We start from the raw sequence: 24,238 nt of genomic DNA on the forward strand, positions 1-24,238 counted from the left end.
TACAAAAATTACAACCAATCTATTCACACATTTACAACTCTCTGAACCCCTTTTTTTAATAAATACATAAACCTGATAGAGAACAGTTTTCCTAGGGGGCAATATCTCCAAATGAGTTAGCTTTACACCTAGTATGACAGAACTGTACTTATTATTTATTCATTCACATTTATACTCCACAGTATTAAAATCCAGTTATTAAAGCAACCTAACATAGACCACACTAGTACATACTTATATAATTAAGTCAGTAAGGTGGAACAAAATTGTTGTCTGTCAAACATCAACTGACAGAAAGGCCCGACTAAACAAGAAAACCTTCAACGGTTTCCTCAATCCTTCAGTATTTAATAATGTTCTCCAATAAAATGTAAAATGGTTTCATTCCACCAAGCCAGCAATGGAAAATGTATAAGTCGTACTTCCTACAAAATGAATCTTCCTGAGTGACAGAATAGTTAAATACCTTTGACTGTCTGATCGTAATTCCCTAGCAGGAGTATATAAATCCATAAAACTAAAGTTCAAGAGCCTTCTATATAAATATCAGTATTTTAAAAACAACACAAAATCCAACTGGAAGTCAACAAAGTGACTGTAGTTGCGGTGTAACACATTGGTAACGAGATACATCTGTCACCAGACAACCAGCAGCATTAAGAACCAGGGCTGTAGAGTCGATACACCAAACCTTCGACTCCGACCCCTACTGATATTAGGTTTTAAGGGGTCCTTTTACAAAGGCACGCTGAAAAATGGCCTGCAGTAGTGTAGGCGCAGGTTTTGGGCATGTGTAGAATCATTTTTCAGTGCACCTGTAAAAAAAAAAAAGGCCTTTTTTGGGGGGCCAAAAATGGATGTGTGGCAAAATCAAAATTGCCGCCTGTCCATTTTGGGTCTGAGACCTTACCACCAGCCATAGACCTAGCGGTAATGACCTGTGTGCATCCACTACGCACGCCAGAAAATAAAAAATAATTTTCAGACATGCCCCAAAATTGAAATTACTGCAAGGGCCATGCGGTACCTGTGTCGTAACTCCAATTTGGCACGCATTGGGCGTGCGTAGGCACCTATGCGGCTTAGTAAAAGGGGCCCTAAATTTTGTATTCTATATCTAAAGCACTACTAAATGTAACATATTTACTAGTACTTTAGAACCAGGACAAAGATATATTTATATAAGTATAAAATGATAAATTTACCATATATTATGTTGTGAGTTTTTATTTTGAAGCTCGAGTTGGAGTCAGTAGATTTTTACGAACTCTGATTCCACAGCCCTATTAAGAACCAACTGTAGTAGACAAATTTATTTTATCATACTTGATATACTTTGGATATCAAAGCAGTTAACACAATTCAACATGCAGTGAAGGATGGACATAGCTGCTATACCAGTTGTTTCAGATTTGTCAGGACCCTATATATATGGATAATATTCTGGACTGGATTTTGAGGGGGGGTATGGGGTGGGTGGGAGATATTTTGTTTGTATTTGCTGATTTTTGAATGGTTGTATTGAACCACGTTGTTGATATTCTTTATTGTATCAATGCTTTGACTATTTTGAAAAACAATAAAACATTTTATGGTAAAAAAATAGCAGTTAACACAATTACCTGTAATTGCAACCAATTAATTAACACCATCATTTGCAAAACGTTTTTGAAACCATCTGGAGAAAGCATGGGTTTAAGCCTACTACTACTACTACTACTATTTAACATTTCTAAAGAGCTACCAGGGTTACGCAGCACTGTACAATCTAGTAAGCTCAAAGGAGCTTACAATCTAAAGGACAAAAAAGTGCAGTCAATCAAATTGGGGGCAGTCTAGATATCCTGGATAGAGGTACAATGGTTAGGTGCCAAAAGCGACATTGAAGAGGTGGGCTAATAAGCCTAATAAGCATCTATAGTTTAAAAAGATAAAAAGACCATCATAATTGAGTGTATATATGTGATTTAAAAGACAGAAAACTACTGTTACTAAAGCTATGAGACCAGGACATCTACCCCACAAAGATCAGTCTTGGACGGCAAGTCATGCATACCGAGTTTTGCAATTACCTTCAGTCTTGCTATGTTAATGGCAAGTTTAATAGTGATAAAAAAAAAAGGTTTGAATCTATAATGCTGTATAATGAATTTCCCACTCCGTCCCACTAATTTCACAATGGAAATAGCACACTAATACTTAGCAAACAGAACCTCAAACTTCCCAGTAGGGGGAAGTACCAAAAGTACTAGCAAATCCACTACTTTTCAAAGGAAACAGGGTAATATCATTGGTTCTTATTGATCATGGAAAAAGGAAAAAAGAATCGCCCGCAAAAGCTCCACCTTAAGGGTGATTCAAAAAAACCTCTATTCTAATCAAAACAAGGGACAGGTAGGAAGTCCACTATACAGTATCAAAATCAACACCACTGGGAAGTTTAAGGTTCTGTTTACTAAGTATTAGTGTACTATTTCCATTGTGAAATTTGTGGGATGGAGTGGGAAATTCATTATACAGCATTATAAGTTCAAACCTTTGTTTTTTTATTAGTATTCTTCAATAAGTAGTTTGAACTTCCCCCCTTTTTTGATACTGAAGTTTAATAGTGGTCAACCAACCACCAACATTGATTCTATCCTCCGATTACAGAACATCAAGCACAAGGATGGAATAAGAAAGCAACAAGGCAGTTGGTTCGCCAAATCCAAAATGGACAACAAAACAATGAGGCAGCCCTTGTAAAAAAACAATGTTTTCATTTGTAGATTTAAAGCTCCCAGGTATTCAACATAAAATGCCCGACATGGCCATGTTTCGCCAGTATAAAAATGGCTGTGTCAGGGGCAATAGGTCACCTCAAACTAAACCAGGCTGGTGTGTTTGTAAAAACATAGAAAGCAAGATTCTGGGAACAGTCTCTCAAAAAAAAAAAAAAAAACGCTGTGATTGAAGTAAAAGCTTTCACACCATTGTTTTATTGTCCAAAGACAGAATAATCAAACGGGAAGAAAGTTTGTATGTCGTCAACATATATACTATAGTGGACATCAAGTAGTGAACCTCACGCCTAAGCCAAGGAATGTAGAGTATGATCTCAGTCTCTCAAATTTACTGCCAAAGCTGCAGAAGGGTACCAATTGTTCCTGTCAACTATGCTATGTAGTGTTTCAGCTCTAACATCTTACAAACGCACTTTACTCCAAACTATAGCCACAAGTCAAAATGCACCTTTAAAACTAACTTATGCACTACAGAATACAGAGAACATAGCAACATTTATCTTTTGTTCTGCCATGAGCGTGCAGAAGCAGACACTACACAAATACTCAAGGGACCACTTAGATTTCATGACAAGTCAAAGGAAACCCCTCAGGGTTGCGTTTTCTTCACACCACGTCAATGATATCACTGCAAAGTGAGCCTAATGCCCATGGATGACATCAAAGGTCATGGAAGGGCATCGCACCAGGATTAGTCAAAAAGTAAGACAATCCTGAGAAGTGTCAACATAAGTTTAAACATTAATCCATTTGGGATCCGCCTTATGAAAGTCCTAATTATTAAAATGTTTTTCTCCTCCCCCCCCCCCCCACCCTTTTCACAAGGTATAATAGACAACACATTTCAATCTAGTTTTGGTATAACCTTCTCAAAGATTCGGTTGCCTGTGTTTTTACATCATTTGGGAAGATAACTGAATTGTCTTTCAGACGTGAGTGTAGAAGAAAACCAACACTGTGTAGTGGATGAATAAGTGTCAATGGATGAATCTGTTGCAGGAACAGTAAGATGCTTGCGCAACTGGGCACACAATGGAAGGACACTGCAGATGGTAGGAGGTGAATTGCCTGTTTACTCCTTCCAAAAATGCTAGGACTAAGGAGCACACAATGTAACTACTAAGTAGTAAATTTAAAACAAACCAGAGAAAATATTTCTTCACTCAATGTGTCTTTAAACTCTGGAATTCATTGCCAGAGAATGTGGTACAAAGCAGTTAGCTTAGCAGGCTTTAAAAAAAGGTTTGGATGCACATCTGGATTCCAAGATGGCCGCCGCAATGTTTGGACGTGTGTGAGCCCGCTCTTATCCCGCGGGGAAAAATGCCTAAACGCAGAGGTCGGGCCGCTGCCGCTGCCCCCCAGCGTCGCCCAGAATCTATTTTACCTTTTTTGCAGCGGGCCACGGAAATGTCGATGTCGGAAGGCGGCCTGCTTGCTTCACCCGATACAAGGGGAGATTCGGAGAGGAGCTATGGGCTGGAAGTTTCTCTTAGCCCCGACACCCGAGCCCCGCCCCCGCAGCCACTAGGCGCTAGCTCTCCCATTGCGGCGTCCTCGAGCTCGGAGATTTCTGAAGCTCGAGGTCGGGAGGCCCAGATTGATGTGGAAAGCGAAGAGGAGAGAATATTAATTCCTCCGGGACCATCAGAAGGAACAAAATCGGGGGAAGTCTTGCTGACGGATCAGGAGAAGGACAGACAATTAATTCAATCTCAGGTACCGACCAAACTTACTTCTTTTTCTTTAGTAAAACCGAGTGAAGTGACTTTAGAAAGTTTATGGATTCTAGTTGCTGACTTTGCAAAGAATATTTGTCCTCAAATTAGAGTAATTTCGGAAGAAATAACTAATTTGAAAAGAAATTCGAGAGAAACTGAGAATAAATTGGAAACTTTGGATAAACAAGTGAAGAAGCAAGAAAATGACTTACAAAACTCAGTCCAAATCCAAAATACCATGCTTAAAGATTTGCTGTATCTAAGAAGAAAATCTGAAAATTTTGAAAATTATTCAAGAAGCAAAAATCTGCGCTTCATTAATTTTCCTGTTCAAAAATTAATATCACCTCGAGAAATGTTAAAAAACTACTTAAAAGAGATACTAGGGATAGGGGAAGAAAATATCCCCCCCTTTGAACAAGTTTACTATCTCCCTACTAAAGGAGATAATAAGAAAACACCTCAGGATAATCAACCAATAGATGTCTCTGCTTTACTCGAGATGACAGACTTGGAACAATTAACAACAGCTACTTTGGTAGCTACAGTAGCTTTGCCTTATGATAAAATTTGGATATTGAGACTTTTTTTCCAAAAGAAAGATAACTTGTTTAAAGGATTAAAAGTCCGAATTTTTCCCGATGTGTCGAGAGACACACAGAAACGGCGTCAGCAATTTCTTCAACTTCGACAACAGACACTTCAAGTAGGTGGTACATTTTTCCTTAAGTACCCGTGCAAATGTTTGGTCGGTTACCGGTCACAGAAATTTGTTTTTTACGAACCCTCTCAGTTGTTATCATTTGTTACAGCAAGACAAGAAGGAACTAAAGACACTTAGAAGCTCTAATATGAATAAACCGTCACATGTCCAGTTATTATATTATTTAAATGATCTTTTTTTTTTCTTAAGATCTTTATCCGCAAACTCTCCATAACGTCATCTTGGGATCCCAAATGAGGACTTATGAGAATTAAGAATAACAATTAATATTTTCTTTGAATTATATGTTTCCTTTAACCTTTTTGTATTAATTTCTCTTTTCTGTGCAAGTATTTTTGCTTGTAATTATTGAAAGAAATGGATAAATAAATAATTAAAAAAAAAAAGGTTTGGATGATTTCCTAAAAGAAACGTCCATAAGGCATTATTAAGGTGGACTTGGGAAAATCCATTGCTTATTTCTAGGATAAGCAACATAAAATCTGTTTTACTGTTCTGGGATCTTGCCAGGTAATTGTTTATTTTATTTATTTAGATTTATTAACCACCTTTATGAAGAGATTCACCCAAGGCGGTGTACAGCAGGTACAAGTAACATAAAACTTACAATTTTGTTAAAAGTATAACAACAGTAAAATAACCAAGAACAAGCTAAATACAATAAGGTGACCTGGATTGGCCACTGCTGGAAAAGGATATTGGACCTTCAGTCTGTCCCAGTATGGCAAAGCTTATGTTCGATTAGCAGACAAGACTGTTGTTGCCACATCAAAGGCAGACAAGACACAAACGATGTAATTTAACGGTGCTTCATTTAAATCCAAAAGCAACTTCTGCAGTTTTTGTTATCATTGAATTCAGTTGTCTAAGTTGTTTTAAGTTTTTACATATTGATACTTGCATTTTATAGATGCTGTTCCATTTAGTTGGAACAGCCGGTTTAAGGCTAGTCTTAGGCTTTTAGAGAATGACACAGGGACAAAGTTTGTCCCCGTCTCATCCCCGTGGGCTCTGTCCCTGTAGTTAACCGTTTGTCCTCATCCCTGTGTCATTCTCTAACACACACAAGTCACCAACACTGTTAGCACCCCTGCTATACATTTTGCTGAAGTCTACTCAGATAAGAACATTTCTGGAAACATCCATCATCTCTGACAATTTCTGGATTCTGATGCCGACACTTAGATCTGCAACACCCACATCACCTGAGAGTTTAATGCTGAATTTCTACCTCCTCCCAGAGCACCAGCAAAATATGGTGAACACAGTGTCACCCAGAGACTCAGCCGAAGACACATTAACAAGAAAGACAATGCTGTCATCTGTCGTCTCAATAAGCAGAAACACGAGGAACAACTTTCCACCAAAGGGAGAGTCAGGGTTGAAAACAGTAAAAGACGTGCACATCTATAAGATTAAATTAACACATAAAACTTTAAAATCTTTTCTTCATACTATTCTGTTGCACCCACTGGAAGTAAGAGTGCAACAGGTGGGGCAGAGGTTAAAATAACAAGTGTAATAGTACTAGTTATAACAACCACCTGAGGGACCATATTTCACAATTCCAGTCAGGGTGATGTAGCTGTTTTCTGGCCAGGTTGGAAAACCTTATCATCACTAGTCATTTCCACAAACAATTTCTTGACCATTTCACAGATCAACCAACTTGCACAGTTTATGAGTTTGGATAAGATCAAGAAACCCACCCCAACCCTATCTGACCCCAAAAATAGCTGAAGTATTACAAGAAAATAAAATTCTAAGAAACTGTTAATCAGGGGCGTAGCCAGATCTCGCGGTGGGAGGGGGCCAGAGCCCGAGGTTGGGAGCACATTTTAGTCTGCCGCCCCGCCACCTCGCCCCCCTCACCACCTCGCCGCTCCCCCCTCAAAAACAAATATCTTTGCTGGCGGGGGTCCCCAACCCCCACCAGTCGAAGCCTTCTAGACCGGCGCTGAAGAAGGCGTCGGCTGGTGGGGGCTGGGGACCCCCGCCAGCCAAACTAGGGGCCTGGACAAAATTTGCACTGGCCCAGGCTCCCGTGGCCCCACCTATGCCCCTGCTGTTAATAGAGACATAGAAACATGATGGCAGATAAAGGCCATATGACCTAAGCCTACTCCCTCTTAACTTCATCATATGCCCCCTCATTCCAGAGTTCTCCTCCAGTTGAAAAAGGCTCTCTTCCTGTATATAAATGCCCTTGAGATATTTAAATGTCTCTATCATGTCTCCTCTCTCGCTCCTCTCTTCCAGAGACACAAACACGGCAGCTCAAAAGCCCCATCTGCTGCTTGTGGGCTATTATGCCCAAACACTTAATATTTATAACAGTATAGCACTAAGTGGAACAAAAGTTGAAAACTGTAGGACTGTAAAGGTGGATTTAAATATAATTCTGCCTTTTTAATCCCTCCTGAAAATGGCCAGGGTTGAGCGCCACAGAAAAACAGGCAAACCTGTCTCCCCTCCCACAGAAGCGGCACTTACCGAGAGGTAATTGCTGCTGTCCACGTCGTCTGTGATGGTCTGGCGCTCTCCCCTCTCGTTGATTTTCCTAAATCTGCGGCGAGACTGCCTGAGAGTGGTGTCCCTGTGCAAGGCCTTCTCGTCATGCTCTCTGGAGTTTTCCACCTGGAATGCACGTTCAAGATCCTGATTAAACATCCAGTTCTTCCATAGCAATGAGAGTCTATGAAACCTGAACAGGCTCATTAGGAAAACATGCAGGTTGGCGACTCAAATCAACTCAGTCCCCCTAAGAAGAAAATGTGTGCGAGCTTCCGAAGTCTCACACACTGCTTACGTCTTCTGAAACAACGTTATTACAATGAGTTAGAAGCCATTTCCTTCCAGGAAACAGCAAAAAAAAAAAAGTATGCATGCCCCTCATGGGAAAATCACTTGCCAGCAACAAACCTCACTTTATAGGTCAAATGCTTAAACAAATTATTTAATGTTAACCTTTTCCTTTTCTTTCCCCCTTGCCAGCTGATATTTTTTCTAACAGCACACCATTTCTTTCTTTTTGGCAGAAAACTCATTCTCTCCATGACAGCACATTTAAAGTGTTTAAAAAAAAAATCTACCCTCAATGGGTTTGCTCTAAAATTTTCAGCACAATTAAAGCAGCAGTGCTTCCTACTCAAGGCAAAAGTCGAATTTTACATGTGTAGGAGGGCAGTGATGTAAAAGCAAAGAAATGTTATATCCATCTACACCCGAAACACAACTTAAGAAGCACGTTTTTTGTAGAACTTGAAATCTAGAAAATGAACCATTAGGGTCTTGGTCTTCCCCAACCCCCCCCCCCCCCCCCCATCCACCCACCCCAATCCCCTGTAGTCACAGTTCATACACAGAAATGCCATTACAGTAAGTTATTTACTGCAATGCCCGTTTTATGCTAGAAGTCTAAAAAGAACACGACCCAGTATGGCTACTTTTATGTTCTTATATTCATACAGGGTTCCCCAAAACAATCAGGGTGAACTCCATAGCCAGTTGAGTTTTAGGATACCCACAATGAATGCAACAGATATGCATATACATTTGCTTATATTATTCAATGCATATTTACTGAGGATAGCCTGACAACTCTTAACTGTGGAGTCACCAGGACAGGTTTGGGAAACCCTCAGCAAAAGAAACCTACAGTGTCAATGCTAAGCAATAGTCACTTCCGAGGCCAACTGAAAGCAGGTTTTTCAGTTTCAGCTGAAACTGGCCCAGCATCCCCTCCCCCAAGGCCTACCTTGAACCCTGGTAGTGTAGTGGCCTAACTGGGGCAAGAGTGATACTCTGTGCTGCTGCCCCTGCTGTGTCTACCATCAAAATGGCGCCAAGACCATCTGTGGCAGTTTATAGCGGACACAGCAAAGGCAAGAGCAACTGGGGATCACTCTTGCTCTAGTTAGCTACTAGACCAGCAAAGCTTCTATGGTAGGCCCGAGGGGGACTATGGGAGATGGAAGGGTGGTGAATTTGGTTGGGGGGGGGGGGGGGGAGTACAGCAGTACATTAAGACCAGTTCTGGGACAGGGAACTCCATGCATGGTCTTCTCCAACAAAAGTCATAATTATTTTTGTTCTGGCTTCAAGGATTTCCTGTTGCTATAAAAAAGCAAGTGCATCCTTCCTTTGCTTAGTTTGATTTCTCAGGAAGAAAGAAAACATTTCTTGAGAGAGCACCTTTATGAGGATTTTTAACTGAAAAGGTAAGATATTTCTCCTTTCTCTCCCCCCCTCCCCCCAATTTCCATGTTTTGTTGTTGTTGTTGTTTACCCAGCAGTTTTCTTCCACTTCTTCTTGAATTCAGTTCAATCATAATTTGCCCTATCAAGAATAGAGTAGGAGACTGAGAATCAGAGAAGAGAAGGTTCACATCCTGTTTCTCTCACTGATGCTCCTTGTAACTAGAGAGTTGCACGGGGACAGAAATCTTACCCATCCCTGCCGGAATCTTACCCATTCCCATCCATCCCCACAAAAATTTAACCCATCCCAACCCGTCCCCACAAGAATTTAACCCATCCCCACCCATCACTGTAAGAATTTAATGGAACATAAAAGAAAATTCCAGTCAGCTCCCTCAGTCTCTCTCTGGATTTGAGCCACAGCACTGTAGGCAAGGAAGGAATGGAAGCTGAAACTTGGAACACTCTGGTGTCCACATGTAAGATTTGTCTCTGATTTACTGGCACTGTGTGCTGAGAGGTCATCACATGCACGCGCCAGCAGGAGCAAAGAGGATTAATTGTAACATAGTAAGTGACAGCAAATAAAGACCTGAATGGTCCATCCAATCTGCCTAATAGTCACACTCATTATCAATTCATGATTAAATCAACAAGTGTGATATTATATACTTGATTATGGTCTTTCTTTTGTGTTTCTGGAACATAGACCATAGAAGTCTATCTGGCTCTATCCTTATGTTCCAACTGCTGGAGTTGTCATTGAAGCCCACTCCAGTCTATGAGTATTCTCATTTGTAGGACACAGATCGTAAAAATTTGTCCAGCACTGTCCTTACGTTCCAGCCACTGAAATTGCTGTCTAAGCCCTTTCCAGCCCATCCTAAACCAGATTGCCATATATTAGACACAGACTATACAAGTCTACCTGGTATCGGCCCTAGTTAATCACAGCCAGAGTCGCCATCTAAGCATACTTCACACATCCACACACATGCAGCCATTTAAGGTTTGTTGTTTTATAACATCCATTTTCTAATTAGAGATCCTCTACGTTCATCCACGCCTTTTTGAATTCCATCATCATTTGTGTCTGTACCACCTCCTTAATGGAAGACTTTCCACATTTGTGCTGTTAAAGCAAGGAGGAGGAGGAGGAGGAGACAGCACTCAAAGAACTTGGTACTCAGTAGATGAGAAGCTGGTGTGCAGGTGTAGATTACATTTCCATGGGAACCCCACAGAACTGCTTCCATCCCCACGGGAACCCTGCAGAACTGCTTCCATCCACGCAGGAACCCCACAGAACTGCTTCCATCCACACAGGAATCCTGCGGGTTCTGTGGGATTCCCGCGAACCCTGTTCCCGTGCAGCTCTCTACTTGTAACCTTGGGCAAGTCACATTTATTCTCTATTGCCTCAGCTAAAAACTCTGGGTTAGATTTACTAACGTGCGTTTAATGTGTTAAATGATAAAAGTCCCATTATTCTCAATACAGCCTATTTACTAAGTTGGCATTTAGCAGTTGTTAAATGAGGGCCTTGTGCAGTAGAAACGTATTTATGAATTGAAGAGTCTTGCATATAGGTTTGAACAGACAAATAATTAAACCCAAAATCAATCCAACTTTGTGCACAATAATTAGGCAGCATAAAAGGGTGGCAAGCCAAATAGAATTAGCTTGAATCCAAACATAAAAGGTATTTAGCAGATAAAAATTCCCAAGGCTCCCTAAGAAAATATTAAAGAGAGAGAAGATGGAGCACAGAATGGCTCTTTATTAGTTCATGAGAAGACACCTTGTTATTTAACATTTCTTTATCGAACCTCTCTTTTTATTATTAAAAATATCAGAGTATGCTCTTTGGTTTACATCTCGAGTGGACTGGGGCAAGACCTCCTGGTGCAGATGTCACTTCTCTATGAGATGTTCTAGGTAGTGAAAATAAATCCTGTCTTTTCATCATGTGTCCTATTGCTTAAGTACAATTAAAGTTCCTCAGTAGGCCATAAAAATGTAGGATTTATATCCCAGTGTTTAAAGCTGAGGGTAGTATTGGCTTCCAAGCAGTCTTAAATTTAGTATGTGACAGGCCCTGCTTTGGTAAAGACCATAAAACAAAAGGTATGCAAACAATTATTATCTCTGTTAGAGCTTATAGTTTAAAAGCTTCAAGAGTTTAGAGAAGCAGTGAAAAAAATATGAAAATGGGAATGTTAAAGCTACGGGACCTTTTTCTTCGGATAATATTCAAACCCACTATAAGTAGGATGACAGTCATAACTATTTTCTAGTGTCAATACTGCAGTTTCCTCTTGCTCAAGGCATCCAAAACCTGTCCTACTAGCCCTATTTATTAAAGCTGAAGGCTACAGAGTGAGGATGTGCCAGGAATGTTTTCCAGAAGTGGACTCACCTGGAAGTAACATAGTAAATGACGGCAGATAAGGACCTTATGGTCCATCCAGTCTGCCCAACAAGATAAACTCATTTTACACGGTATGTGATACTTCATATGTATACCCGAGTTTGATTTGTCCTTGCCATTCTCAGGGCACAGACTGTAGAAGTCTGCCCAGCACTGTTTTTTGTTACATTTCTACCCCGTGCTTTCCCACTCATAGCAGGCTCAATGCAGCTTACATATTATATACAGGTACTTATTTGTACCTGGGGCAATGGAGGGTTAAGTGACTTGCCCAGAGTCACAAGGAACTGCCTGTGCCTGCAGTGGGAATCGAACACAGTTCCCCAGGACCAAAGTCCACCACTCTAACCATTAGGCCACTCCTTCTTGTACTAAGTTCTGAAGCTAACAACGAAGCCCCTTCAAATTTACACTCCAGCCCATCCCTATCTATTCAGTCACAATCAGGGCATAGACGGTAAAAGTCTGCCCAGCTCCCATTTTGTTTCCCAATTACCAGTGTCGCCACCCAATCTCCGCTAAGATTCCGCGGATCCATTCCTTCTAAACAGGATTCCTTTGTGTTTATCCCACGCATGTTTGAATTCCATTAGCGTTTTCATCACTAAGTATCACTAATCTTCTCTTTGTGAGAAAAAATTTAATTTCTGCCATAACAGATGCCGGTCCTTTAAGTTAACATGCCATTAACCAGTGAAATCTCTAGACAATAACAAAAATGTATAATCCAAGAACTAGGTATAGAAAAGTAAGGCCTATAATCCTCATTAAAAAAAAAACAGTTCATATAAAAAAAATATGAAGCAAAACTGGGGGAAGACATCATTCAAGGATCAAATTCAATCTAAAATGTGCAGCTATAATCAGGCTTAAAAAATTTAAATTGAATTTTAAAATTTCAATTGCCTTAAAACATTGATTAAATGAACCTAATTCAATCACATCATTATAAATAGTTATCAAATTCCTAATTCTATTTTGTTAATAGCATTGTTAATAGCAGTATACAGAGATCAGAAATAGAACATGATCAACCCTTGCAGGCGACACTCATACACAGTTAAGCCCTTACTTCCCTCTCTAAAAGGACAAAAAAATAATTTTGAGGGGGTGAAGGAGATCTGGGCAAGGAGGAAGAGTCTGGATATAAATATCAAGAGCAAGGGAAAAGAATAAAACGAAAAAAAAAAAAGGGGGAGCAGCCGAGCATGTTTCGCAAGACGAGAGGAAAAATTCCTGAACGCAACCTCCAATGACCTGCGAGATCTACTAAGGAAACTAGAGAAATAAAAACCTATCATGGTAGTAATGCAAGAAAGAGACCCATCTGGGAATATCTGAATGAAGCTCCTTCACCTGTGGGTAAAACAGGCATAAGACAGTGCATCAAGGAAATGCAAGGGCCGGCTGGCCAATTTAAACAGCATCAGGCAAACTGCAGCTGCTGCTTTTAAGATACCGAACCTGTGATTCGGTTCACTTGTTTGGCACATTAGCGTATGTTTTATGAGGTTAAGCTTTCTCTGATTTTAACCTGAAACCTATTCTGTCAAATATGTTTTTAGTTTGTTATGCATATCTTTGTGCATGTATTTTATTACTATTTATGTTTTGAATTTTTATACTTGCATTGTATATGTATGTTTAATTTGTTAAGTGTTTTTATAATACCCCTTATGAAGCCATACTGGCGAAATGTGGCCACGCTGGGTCTTTTCCAATAAAGAATCTTCTGGACTCCTAGTCTGCTTTGGTGTTTGCATTTGTGTTGCTTGCTCAGCTAAGAACACATTCACAGCTACCAATGGACATTAACTGGCTTTTGCATATTGGAGCACTGTTACTATCAGAATCTCTAGACAAACTAGATCCTAAAACTACAGTCCTACCAATGCCAGCCATGTGCGCATAAGTGTTTTTTCCTAATCCACCATCCCCTAGGTAAAATGTGACCAACCTCAGAACAGAAAGGAAGGAGTCAATTTAAAAAACTGCCTCTGAAAAATTAACTTAAATATCTACGTAATTATAAAGGCAAAGGGTAAAAATAAAAATGTAAACATAGTTTATCAAGTCAATAAAATGGATTAAAAGAATGAACTGAGCTTTCAAATCAGACACAATGAAAGAGCTGCATGGAGAACTCTTTGAGGATCAGAAAGGTATAAAGATCTTCCAGATAACAGAGGTGTTTTCTTCTTTCAAATATTAAAAGCTGAGAAGGCATTTTCATAAGAACTGAGTAAGGGCCCGGACTAGCTCTCAATTGTTATTTGTGACATGATGCAAAATTGGTTTGTATGATTTGTGAATCTGTTTTATCACATTAAGTATTTGGTTATTTTGATTATGTATGTTATTATTGTAATCTTCTAGGCACTATAAACTAAGCAGAATATAAATATTTTTAAATAAACAATGCATAAACGTAAAACTACCTGATGGTCATCAATAGATACCAAGATCAAAACAAAAGAGATACTCTACAGTTTGTAAATTGTGCAGAATCATGCAAATCAGCTGAAAAGCCAAAAACTGGTCAGACATGTCACAGCCTTACAAATATATTTCATAAAGGTGCTCTGAGCAGCTGTCCACTGGAGGGATTAAGGCATGACATGTCAGTCTCCCAGTGGTTGCTGTCCCCCTCCCTCTCCCCTCAAAATAAAACTGGAAGGGGATACTAGGCTCTATGAAGGCTTCAGGTATTATGGGCATCCCTAACAGAGCAGGAAGCAGGTATGAGGAAGCCACCTAGTGGATGGTGTCGTGGACTGTACCAAAGGAAGCCACAGAAGTGGAGACACTGGATTCGCTATGAGAAGAAATGCAGAGGCAAGGGAGTAGCGTGATCAACGGGACACTTCCAAACAAATCCCAGGAGTTGAAAGATGGTAAAATATTCTTTAATAGTGGATAAGACTTGACACTGCACCGTGTTTCGGCGAACATGGCCTGCCTCAGGAGTCTACAAGTTGAAATACTCATTTCAGGCTTTATTTGGTTCACCTTCAACTCCATCAACTGGCGTTTACCAAGAACAGATCAGCACCATTTGTTTACTCACCTATCATAATATGTTAAATTCAATATGCTTTTTGATACATTCCTTGGATGGCTTTTGTGGTTTTGTGTGTTCTTATTTGATTCATTTAATGTTTTTATAGATATATATAGATATATATATATTTTTTAATATATATGTTTTTATTGTTATATGTACAAGTTATAAACTATTTATAATTTTATACATTTCCATGGACCTATATTTATGTATCGTATTTTAACTTGTAGACTCCTGAGGCAGGTGGTGTTCGCCAAAACACGGTGCCATGTCGAGTCTTATCCACCATTAAAGAATACTTTACCATCTTTCGTCTCCTTGGACTTATCTGGAAGTGTCCTGTTGATCATGCTACTCCCTTGCTTCTGCAGTGGACTGTAAACCAGAGCACCCAGGTTGAAATCCCACTTCACAACAGACTGTGTATCCTGTTCAAAATACATTTGAGACGAAAATCCACTTGGGGCGTTCTGACTTAGACGTCCTTTTGAAAATTCCTCTTCAATATTTGTGTGCAAAATTAGACAGGGAAGTTCAAATTTTAAAAAAATATATACATTCATAAATGCAAACCTCTTCCCAAGCTCTTCAAACAACACACAAACTTATGATACAGACTCTACATGTTTACCAATAATACAAGGGCAATTTTGTAACAGGCAACCCAAAAGCTGGTAGATAAAAAATAAAAAATAAAATAAATGCCACCAACTCTCATGGGCTCAAGTGATTCCCCAAAAAGGTGGTGGTAGTGGTGGGGGTTTTACATAAACTCTTTCAATAATATCTGAAATACCTGTTTGGACATTTTCTAATTGAGTGACAGTCTTGAATTTGATAACATTGATTGACACATCACCACTGTATGTAAAGATAAGTGGACATGTATTTTTGAAATTAATATTTTTGATATGACATTTGAGCCTTGGTAGTTTTTCAATAAAAATTTTTTATAAAATATTTTTGAAGTAGTTTATGTAAAAAAAACATTAAAAAAACACCTTTTATGGAATCCCATTTTGTAACAGGCCATTTCTGCACATAAAAGACCACTTCAAATGCCTTTGACAATCAATCAACCTCCTAAACCACAACAGCCTCCACTTGTAGAAAAATTCAAACTTGTTTCACAAACGGACAGCCCTTGCTAACACCCCTTGTGCCCCAATGGGCAGGTCAGAAGGAATATTCAATTGGTGGTCAGAGGAGAAAGACTGAGCTGAAGACTGAGGAATTTGCTTGTGTACTGTTGCAGGCAAAGTTCTTTTTTTCTTACTATATGTTTTCATTTTTTTTTCTTGTGCTCTTTTTTCAGACTGTGCATACTAAACGCTGGTAGCAGACCTCCCCCCCCGCCCCCACCACCACCGATGAAACTCAGCCACATACTTTCAAAAACAAAAAAGACTCCAAGGCTTGCCAACCATCCCTCCCACCCTTTCCATCTTACCTGATCCATAAAGTCATCCCCCCACTGTTTCCTGAACCAGTACCATTTTGGGCAGGAGTCAGTGGGGATCACTCCCGCCCCGGGTGGACACCACAGTGACAAGAAAGACGGATGGGCCAAAGGAATGGAGAAGATAGAGGGAAAGCAAGGGGATGGGAGGGGGGGTATTATTATTATTGGGTTTTTTTGTTTGTTTTGTTATCTTTCCAATGCGATATTATTAATTTCAATGCGACAGATACTAAGAAATCAAACAATAATTTATCTTCTGAAAGAAAAAATGGAATGCAAATGGACTTCCAGATTATATATTTTGGTAAAAAAGATTCTTGAAACCCAAAAATATTTTTTAAGTTACCCCAGACATCTGACGAGAATAAGACTAGATTAGGACATTCTAATAAAAGATGTACAAGAGTTCCAGTGGTTTTTTTTGCAAGACCAACATAGATCACAATTAGAGAACCCAGACAGTTTACTCTTTCTAGGCGTCCAAAGGGCCCTGTGGTACATAAAGAAAAGAGATTGTATTAACGCAGCCGACAAAGAGGCCCTTGGGCCAGTCGACCATATACGAGACCATTGAGTATCTGACAATGAATCATTGAGATCTAATTCCTATACATGTTATGTAGAACAAGAAGCAGTAATGTTGGATTTCATTGCTTTATAAAATAATGAGGCTGTATGCTGCAGTCTGCAATGATTGTCAATAAAACCAGTAAGAGTCATGTCATGCATTGCATAGTTTAGATTCCATTTTTTGGATTTAATTACACTGCGCAGCTGATACCACTGTAATAATTGAGAATTAGGAATATTAAACTCAGCTTGTAACTGAGCAAATGTTTAAGAATACCATCAGATAACAATTGACTCAAAAATTAGATATTGTAATTTTGCCAAATAGGCCAATTTATTGTCTTTCTATTAATCATTAAATGCTTATTATTCCACAAAACCAAATTAGAGTGAAAATTTAAAGATTTGGGGAAAGACTTTGACAAAGCTGAAAAGGCTGTAATTATTATTATTGTGACATGGGTTTAAACTCCAAAGGGCAGGACTGACTGCAAATAAAACAAAAGAAAAAAAAGTTTTAATTTTCTTTTGTTTGTAAAGCCAAACAGTTGTTTTAGGAGTGGCAAATTGGAGTTTTGTAGTTAAAAGCACTGCTATCTTAATTCAAATATAATAAAGGGCAGTGGTGATTTCCTGCCGTGTCACTGACCCGGAACTGTTTTTTTGAACTTGTTTCCTTTTCCCATTTGCAGCTGGAGTGGAAGGTGGAAAGTCCCGCTGACCCCAACCCAGTTTTTTTTTGTTAAGAAAATTACCACTAATAAAACAAAGAAACCGTGTACTTTCCTAATCGGAAAACATGTGCATTTACTGATTCAGATCCACTGTAACCCACACTACATTCTTCTCTATACTGAGCTGTTCAGATACAACTTCTTCTGAATGTATCACAGTTCAGTAAGAGACACCTGTTTTCACCAGAATCAGTTTGACATGTACTAGAGTAATTGAACAACAGCAGCGAAGATGACACAAAAAAAAATGAAAAAAACAAGACGACACTTCAAATACAAAAATTTTTTTTTAAACGTTGAATTTTATTGAAAGATGATATAACTTAACACAGCTGTGTTTTGGCCCAACTGGCCTGCGTCAGGAGTCTTTACACCATATATGTATTTTCTTGTCTTTTTGAACCTTAATGTACAGAATGTTCTGGAAAACAGAACTTGATTTGAGCAACGGAGTCTTAATACAGACTCTGTAGGTACAGACTTCAAACGGTCTCCATATAAAACCGGTCTCAATATAAAACCACTAATCTCAAAAGATACGGAGCTATCTGTGAGAGACGCAGCTACAGATAACTCCGTATCTTTTGAGATTAGTAGTTTTATACGGAGACCGTTCGAAGTCGGTACCTACAGAGTCTATATTAAGACTCCGTTGCTCAAATAATTAAGTTCTGTTTTCCAGAACATTCTGTACATTAAGGTTCAAAAAGACAAGAAAATACATATATGGTGTAAAGACTCCTGACGCAGGCCAGTTGGGCCAAAACACAGCTGTGTCGAGTTATATCACCTTTCAATAAAATTCAACTTTTTAAAAATTTTTGTATTTGAAGTGTTGTCTTGTTTTTTCATTCTTTTTTTTGTGTCATCTTCGCTGTTGTTGTTCAATTGTTTGATTTTTTGCGAGGATTAGTTTCTTCTGTTTTGTTGGATATGTACTAGAGTAAGACAATTAGCCAATTATAGTCTTAAAAGAATGCAGTAGCTGCTTTATGATTAGAGCAGTGAGCTGAGAACCAGAGAAGCCAGGTTCAAATCCCACTGCTGCTCCTTGCAATCTTGGGTTAAGATACTTTATCCTCCATCACCTCAGGTACAAACTTAGGGGGTCTTTTACAAAGCAGCGGTAAGCCCAACGTGGAACTACTGCCGGTCCAACACAGCCGCTGGTGGTAATTCAAGCTGGAGTGCACACCATTTCCAGTGCTATGGGAAATTGTTTTCCCTAACGCAAAGCTAACCCAGCGGTAACCAGGCATCACTGTGCGCTGCCCAGTTATCCTGGGAGCCCTTACTGCCAACTCAATGGGTGGTGGTAAGTGCTCCCCGATGCGTGGTAGAAAATGATATGAGGATGGGGACAAACTTTGTCCCCCATGTCATTTTCTACTTTGAAGCCTGTTAATGAATTGGACTGTTTTTATGTCTGAGTGATGCAGACAACGATAATTTGATTTTTTTGGAAAAACAAGCAAACATGCTGGCCACAACTAGCAAAATTTGCATGGGGGATCCTGTACACCCTGCTACCAGCACATCTTCTAAGAAGACAGCTTCTATTGCAGGAAGGACTGTGGAAGACAGGAGAGCTAGACTGAATCCTGAGAATGTTGACGACTTATTCATCCACAGATTAAAACAATGCTTCATAGGGCATATTTCTCCCCTCTAAGGCATACAGAACGGGTTGTATTTTCTACCCCTGGACATTTTAACACAGTGGATTAGGATTCCTTGGGTAGTAGAAGTCAGCTATTGTTGGGATTGGAAGGGTAGAGGGTGGTTGTGGTTGGAGTTTATTATAGTTGCTCGTTGTTATTATTTTCTATTTGTGATTTATAAACAACAGTTGCACAGCATATTGTTCCCTTTTATATTTTAATAACAAGATTTAAATATAAAATCATAAGTGTTTGAGGCTTCTGCAGATGAGGATAGAGCCCGTGGGGAAGGGGAGGGGACAGAGACAGAGCCCGCAGGGACAGAGACAGAACCCAAGGGGACAGGGTGGAGACAAACTTTGTCTAAGTGTCATTCTCTACTGCGAGGCCATTTTTTTTTTTGAGGGGCATTTTACCGGCCGCTACCGCTGGGCCCTTTTTCCTGCAGCTTAGTAAAAGCACCCCTTAGATTGTAAGCTCTCCAGGGACAGCAATAATAATAATTCTGCTATTAACATAACTTACCTTGAACTACTAAGCAAAGTGTGAGCTAAATCCAAAATTCCCCTTCCCACTCCTTTCCTTCCGACTTTTCTTGACTTATTGTTCAAATGCCACGTACAGAACTTACTGCCAAAATTTCCTGCATTCATGTGGCAACAGCCTTAACAATTGGGCAAAAGATGGCAGTCACATATGTGTAAGAATAAGAATGAATAGACTGTGTCTTGATTTTCCAGCTCCCTTTCAAAACAGGAAGGATGTGGGCAAAGACCAAACAACATAGATCACTGCCAAAGATGGAACATTGATGAAACTTTGTAGAGTACAGGTTTGTGCTTGTGAAAAAAAAAAAGTACAAAGAAGTCTGCATGACTGTGCAGGTGATTTCCTAGACCTCCCAAAAGTAAGTTAAAATAACTGCAACTATCATTTTATTGGACGTTTATAATCAGAATTTACAAGCGTATTGCAGAGGTGTAGCCAAGCTCCAATTCTGGGTGGGCACGAGAACCCTGCCCAGTTATCTCTCTCTCCACTTCTCCTCCCTCCCCCCCCACCCCCAAGGTGACCAATCTTTTCTCAATTCCACCCTGCCCCCGTATCTTTTCAACCCTCCAGTGCTTCACTGGCAGCAAACCGCAACTCACAGCTACTGCTTGCACTGGTCCAGAGCCTTCCCTCTGACTCGATTCCAGCATTGCAGAAACAGGAACTTGCGTCAGAGGGAAAGTCTGGGCTGGCACGAACAGGTATAAGTCGCTGCTCACGAAGCATTGAAATGTTGAAAAGGTACGAAGTGGGGTTGTGGTGGTGGTGGGGGGAGGGCTTTTGAGTTTAAGATGCTAGAACACCTGCATGGGGGGATGGAAGTGAGAATTACAGGGAGTCTTCAGATGACGAGACTCGACCAGCCCTGCCAGTCACATCAGAGTTGCGCCACTTACATAAGTACATAAGTATTGCCATACTGGGAAAGACCAAAGGTCCATCAAGCCCAGCATCCTGTTTCCAACAGTGGCCAATCCAGGTCACAAATACCTGGCAAGAGCCCAAAAAACTACAAAACATTTTATACTGCTTATCCAAGAAATAGTGGATTTTCCCCAAGTCCATTTAATAATGGTCTACGGACTTTTCCTTTAGGAAGCCGTCCAAACCTTTTTTAAACTCCACATTCTCTGGCAATGAATTCCAGAGTCACGTTGAGTGAAGAAAAATTTTCTCTGATTCATTTTAAATTTACTACATTGTAGCTTCATCGCATGCCCCCTAGTCCTAGTATTTTTGGAAAGCGTGAACAGACGCTTCACATCTACCCGTTCAACTCCACTCATTATTTTATAGACCTCTATCATATCTCCCCTCAGCCGCCTTTTCTCCAAGCTGAAGAGCCCTAGCTGCTTTAGCCTTTCCTCATAGGGAAGTAAGTCATCCCATCCCCTTTATCATTTCTGTCGCCCTTCTCTACATCTTTTCTAATTCCACTATATCTCTTTTGAGACGTGGCGACCAGAACTGAACACAATATTCGAGGTGCGGTCACACCATGGAGCGATACAAAGCCATTATAACATCCTCATTTTTGTTTTCCATTCCTTTCCTAATAATACCTAACATTCTATTTGCTTTCTTAGCTGCAGCAGCACACTGAGCAGAAGGTTTCAATGCATCATCAACGACGACACCTAGACACGTAAATCTCTGAAGACCCATCTCTTTAACAAAGCCTACAAAGAGAACCAATAGTTTAACTATACCACTACACCAATCCACCCAGCACTGAAATCTTCTTTCTTTATCTATATCTATCTGCCAAGATATTTCCTTTCTTCCCATTCCAATCGTTCCACATTACCAATTGTATCTGACATCCTGGAATGGTGATACCATCACAGGACTCTGTAAGCCACATTGAGCCTGCAAAGAGGTGGGAAAATGTGGAATACAAATGCAATAAATAAATAAATAAATAAATAAATAAATAATAACCATCCCTTTCTTGGTCTGTGATTCCTAATGTGGAACCTTGCATGATGTAGCTATAATTCAGGTTCCTCTTTCCCACATGCATCACTTTGCACTTACTCACATTAAACGTCATCTGCCATTTAGATGCCCAATCTCCCAGTCTCGTAAGGTCCTCCTGCGATTTAATGACTTTGAATAACTTTGTGTCATCAGCAAATTTAATTACCTCACTAGTTACTCCCATCTCTAGGTCATTTATAAATATGTTAAAAAGCAGCGGTCCTAGCACAGACCCCTGGGGAACCCCACTAACTACCCTTCTCCATTGAGAATACTGACCATTTAACCCTACTCTCTGTTTTCTATCTTTTAACCAGTTTTTAATCCACAATAGAACACTACCTCCTGAATAAGCTTGTGGCTACACCACTGGATCACACAATCACATTTGCATAATACCAGAGAAAATGAATTTGCCAAGCCTTTGGATTTATGAATGGTCCAAAAGGTTTTTGTTAGAGAATCAACTTGTCAGTCCCATAGGCTTCTGCTGATATGGAATATGAAAGCTTATGGGTTTTTTTCAGTGCATTTTGTCTAGCAAAAAAGGTGCCGGTACTCAAATGCTAGGCCACTCTTCAGGGGTAGGGTGATCACTGAGGGACCCACCTCACAATAGCCAGGCCCCCTGCAACCATCACAGAATCTATGACAAGGCAGAATTGGTGTGTAGGGCCTGAGCTCTTTCATTAAAACTTGGGGACCATGGATCAATTTTAGCAGACAATAGAAAAGGTGCTGGTACTCAGTACCCCCAACTACCCACTCAAAAAAAGGCTTGGTCTTGTTATAAACAAATACATAATTGTGAGTGTTGTGTTAGCCCACTGTGGGCTAAGGGTCAACAACCAAGTTGTTTTATGTCTTCAACAAGCTTTTAAGAGCTATCAGCAAGAATTCACAGGAAAAAAAAAGTGTTATCGTCTAATGAAAAATAAAAGCATCAACTGCAAGAATTTATACTGTATAAGATGCATACTTACCACAATCATTTCAGAAGGTTCTAGAACAATACACTCACAGCCTCTCTTCCCGCCAGACTGCTTGCCAAAACTGGAAAAAAAAAGAAAATATTTTAGTCTTCTGAAAACTCTGAAGCACTGATCTTGTAATGGGGCAGATCAGGGAGGAAAATTCATCTCTAATATGCTGGTTTCCAAATCTGTCCTAGAGGTCCCCTCCAAGAAAAAACAGAAGCAAAACCCCAGCAGCCAACCCAATGGAAAAAACACAGCGTGAGAGATAGTTAAAGGACCAAGCATATAACAATTATTATATTTGTATATGTGCATTATCTGGTTAAGTACATACATAAAATACAGTATTGTTGCAACTGAAATAGCAATTTATGGTATCAGAAAGGCAACTAATAACAAAGGAATACTTTTATGATATCAATAAAACATTTTGGGGCCCTTTCATCAGCATTACTGCCCGGCTACCATGTGCCCTGGGAAGTAATTCTGAATTTCTGTTCTTCTACTTGGTTTCCCAAATATCTGAATTTTTATTCCTTTACTAATGTGATCATATCTCCACATTTATTTATTTATTTATTTGTATTTTGCTCACACCTTTTATAGCTCAAGGTGAGTTACATTCAGGTACACTGGGAATTTCCCTGTCCTCAAATCTAGGTTTGCACCTGAGGCAATGGAGGGTTAAGTGACTTGCCCAAGATCACAAGGAGCAGCAGTGGGATTTGAACCGGCCACCTCTGGACTGCAAGACTGGTACTCTAACCACTAGGCCACTCCTCCCCCTCCAATTTATTTGAGACTGGGAAATTTTTCATTTTGCACTAATTTTTAAGCACTAGCCAGTGTACAGGTGTTTATTTTAAAAAGCTTTAACTGACTTGGGAAACCAATGAATCTTTGATCTCGTTCACAAGGCCAGTCAAGTGGTGTCTCAATTAAGCTGCCAAAAGAATTATAAAACATTTAGTTTCTAAATCCAGATCTTTAAGTAAAATGAGTTGTGTGTTTGGACAACTGAGCTATAAAAGTAACTTGTGCTTTGCAGTTTTTTTACTTACAATTCCAACATACTTAGTAGTTTTGGTAATAGTGGTAAGACATTCAAATCAGCAAATATGCAGAAGGCAGATCATGTGGCAGAAGAAATGGACTGTTAAATCAGCAGTTGAAGCTCTGGTATGAAACTGCTTCAAGAGCCTGACATTCAAATCTCTGATGATGGAACATTCTGTATGCAGATTACTTGGTTCTGACTGGACAGAATTTACCTCTGCACTTCATTTGGAAAAAGTACATCACACCTCTGCAACTCTGCCATTTCAAAACCTATGCCCTCAGATTTAAACCAAAAAGTCTTAAAGCATACAGGTGGAGGA

At 39.7% G+C, this 24,238-nt stretch overlaps 1 protein-coding gene across 1 annotated transcript in view; it reads right to left on the minus strand.

Moving 5' to 3' along the window:
• Nucleotides 1–24,238, minus strand: part of LOC115476372 (rap guanine nucleotide exchange factor 6-like) — a 274,393-nt gene that overhangs the window by 145,096 nt on the left and 105,059 nt on the right. Inside the window, 2 exon segments of the mRNA XM_030212715.1 lie at nucleotides 7,722–7,865; nucleotides 22,866–22,935. Coding sequence (XP_030068575.1) covers nucleotides 7,722–7,865; nucleotides 22,866–22,935 — 214 coding nt within the window.

The sequence above is a fragment of the Microcaecilia unicolor genome, chromosome 8, assembly GCF_901765095.1.
Source record: "Microcaecilia unicolor chromosome 8, aMicUni1.1, whole genome shotgun sequence".
NCBI classification, from domain to species: Eukaryota; Metazoa; Chordata; class Amphibia; order Gymnophiona; family Siphonopidae; genus Microcaecilia; species Microcaecilia unicolor.